This window comes from Manihot esculenta, chromosome 7, assembly GCF_001659605.2.
Source record: "Manihot esculenta cultivar AM560-2 chromosome 7, M.esculenta_v8, whole genome shotgun sequence".
Taxonomy (NCBI): Eukaryota; Viridiplantae; Streptophyta; class Magnoliopsida; order Malpighiales; family Euphorbiaceae; genus Manihot; species Manihot esculenta.
In genome coordinates, this window is record NC_035167.2 from 26196375 (window position 1) to 26199562 (window position 3188).

Below are 3188 nucleotides of genomic sequence, written 5' to 3' on the forward strand. Positions count from 1 at the left end.
AATGTTTTAAAAAATCGATTAATTAATTTTTTATTAATTAAGTGTTAAATATTTTATTATTTAATTTTTAAACTTTTTAAAAAATTCATTAAATAATTCTTTAAAATTTTTAAAAATTTATTAATTAATTTATTCGTATTATGTAAATATTTTAATTTTTTATAATAATTAATAAAAAATTAATTAATAAATTTTTTGAAATATCATATATATTTTAATATAATTTTTAAGTTGAGAATAACCAATGAATTTTTCTATCATTTTAAAAATAAACAGTAAATTCCCAATATTTTAATGGCTAAGCTATTAAGCCAGACGTCAAAGGCTACGCGCCATCTGCCTTCTGTTTTCAAATAAAGTTTCGAGGAAAATTATTGTAAGCAAAATTGAAATTTTATATATCTCAAAATGAAAATCAGTGAGAAAAACTGCTATAAAAATTTCTCAGCATAAGCATTCCTGCCTCTTCGATCACAACATAAATTCCCAAGAACTCTGAAATCTGAACTTCCACTCCTTTCACCAAATTCCCTCGCAAAATCCCACATCTCTCTGTGAAATCCAAGCATGGGCACCTCTCAGAGCCGGGAAGGTCAGCACTTGTCAGACTCTGAATCAGAGGAGGAGCAGGAAGAGGAAGTCCATCACGACGCGGTTGAGCGCCAAGAGACCCCTCAAAGCACCTCTTCTACCCCACCTAGAAAAGCTCTAATGGATTCAAAGCTCAAATTCCCCAAAAATGCTCTCCCTAACCGCCCCGTCAAGCTTTATCTCCATGTTGGCGGTAACACCCCCTCTGCCAAGTGGGTCTCCGATAAGCTCACTTCGTACAGTTTTTTTAAGACCTGTAAAATCGACGGCAATGATGATTCTGATAAAGAAGAGGAATATCATGGTGGAGGTAGTCCCTCTTGGATTTTGAAAGTTGGGTCCAAAGTTAAGTCTAGAGTTTCCACGGAAATGCAATTGAAAATGTTTGGTGATCAACGGCGTGTTGATTTCGTTAACAATGGAGTCTGGGCGATGAAATTTTACACATACGAGGAGTACAGAAAATTTGTGACCCAATTTCAGGATTGTCTTTTTGAGAATGTTTATGGGCTTGAAGCCACCGAAAAGAATAAGATGAAGGTTTATGGAAGGGAATTCATCGGCTGGATAAAGCCAGAAATTGCCGATGACACGATGTGGGAGGACGCCGAGGATAATAATGCGGACGGCAAAAGCACACCTGTGCTTGTAAATCAGGAGTTGGAGGAGTTTGAGGAGGCGGCTAATGGGAGTGTGCAGAACTTGACTTTAGGTGCTTTGGATAATAGTTTCTTGGTTAATGATTCGGGTGTTCAAGTCTACAGGAATTATCATAAGGGTATCCATGGGAATGGAATTTGCGTGAAATTTGATAATAGAAGTGGAGCTAGTTCAGAGCAATCTCCCCCTAAAAAGGCAATGCTTATGAGAGCAGAGACGAATATGATGTTAATGAGGCCATTAAAGCGAGGGAAGCCACATTCAACAGGAATTCAGCAGCTTGATATTGAAACGGCTAAGATTGTGACAGAGTGGAAGTTTGGGAAAGATGGGTCTGAGATTACAATGAAAGATATAACAAATGATACTAAAGGGGCTCAATTGGATCCATCAGAGAGTACCTTTCTGGGTCTGGATGATAATAGGTTATGTCAATGGGATATGAGAGATAAGAGAGGGATGGTGCAGAGTATTGGTGGTGGTTCTCCAGTTTTACATTGGTGTGAGGGGCATCAGTTCTCAAGAGGTACTAATTTTCAATGCTTTGCAAGTACAGGTGATGGATCCATTGTTGTTGGATCCCATGATGGCAAGATTAGGTTGTATTCAGGGACATCAATGAGACAGGCTAAGACAGCTTTTCCAGGGCTTGGCTCCGCTATTACAAATGTGGATGTTACATATGATGGGAAGTGGGTGTTGGGGACAACAGACAGATATTTGATCCTTATTTGCACTCTGTTTACAGATAAAGATGGTAAGACTAAGACTGGATTCAGTGGTCGAATGGGAAATAAGATGCCAGCTCCAAGATTATTGAAGCTGACTCCTCTTGATTCGCACTTGGCTGGTGCCAATAATAAATTTCATGGTGCTCATTTCTCATGGGTAAGAGCTCATATCCTTCTGTTTCCACCTTTTAGCATGTAAATAGAGAAATAGCAGGAGTTGCATTAAGATCAAGTTTTTCTATTTAGCAACATTTGGATTAAACATTTATGCAAATCTTGGAGCTGCCTTGGATGATTTGAACTGCCTGTTATCCTCAATTTTCATCCTTGATGGTTTATCTGACATTTGATGTCTTTAGGTAACTGAGAATGGTAAACATGAACGGCACATAGTTGCCACAGTCGGCAAGTTCAGTGTGATATGGGACTTCCAGCAGGTGAAGAACAGCGCCCATGAATGCTACCGTCATCAGCAAGGACTGAAGAGCTGTTATTGTTATAAGATTGTGTTGAAGGATGAGTCGATTGTTGAAAGTCGTTTTATGCATGATAATTATGCTGTTAGAAACTTCCCAGAAGCTCCATTGGTGGTGGCAACCCCCATGAAAGTCACCTCTATTAGCCTTTCTGGCAAGCGATCTCGAAGCTGAAACACTACTTTTTAACGCGTATACATTCTTTTCTGTATTTATAGTTTGCTTCTTCCAATTCAATTTTTATTTTTTTTTTCATCCTGTATTTGGTTTGGCCTTAGAGAATTTAAATGATGGTTTTTGTTTCTTAACATATAGACTGCATATGTGCAAGAATTTTCTTGAAGATATCTTTTAGCAGAAGTTCTTTGACATGTTTTAAACGTGTCAATTGACACTTTAATTAGTCGTCATTATTTTTTCACAGTTAAATTTTATAAAAATATAATTATTTAATTTTTAAACAGTTTTTATATATACGTTTTCAAAAAATTGTTTTTATATCAATATTTTTAAAAATGGTTATACATGAAAATAAATAAATAAAATAATTTTAAAAAAAAGATTTATTATTTAATCCTTGGATAGTATCATTATTAATAAGCCAATTACTGTATTTTCAAAAATTTATTAAAACGTTCTTTTTTTTTTTCTGTCAACGAAATAGTCTTTCCGTCCATTTTTTCGTTAAAAATAGTTGAGGGATGAAAGAAAAAATTTTTAAAACTCAATT

General features: G+C 35.6%; 1 protein-coding gene across 1 annotated transcript; it reads left to right on the plus strand.

Annotated features, from left to right (window-relative positions):
* Positions 1 to 391: 391 nt before the first annotated feature.
* Positions 392 to 2759, plus strand: LOC110619198 (protein CYPRO4). Its single transcript, XM_021762476.2, has 2 exons — positions 392 to 2139; positions 2342 to 2759. The coding sequence occupies exons 1-2, from the start codon at positions 568 to 570 to the stop codon at positions 2630 to 2632; spliced, it is 1863 nt and encodes a 620-aa protein (XP_021618168.1). The 5' UTR covers positions 392 to 567; the 3' UTR covers positions 2633 to 2759.
* Positions 2760 to 3188: the final 429 nt, after the last annotated feature.

Excerpts from the sequence above, each read along its gene's own strand:
- LOC110619198 (XM_021762476.2), top strand. The coding sequence starts at position 568 with ATGGGCACCTCTCAGAGCCGGGAAGGTCAGCACTTGTCAGACTCTGAA. Across the intron at positions 2,140-2,341 it reads ATGGTGCTCATTTCTCATGG|GTAACTGAGAATGGTAAACA; the intron begins GTAAGAGCTCAT and ends TGATGTCTTTAG.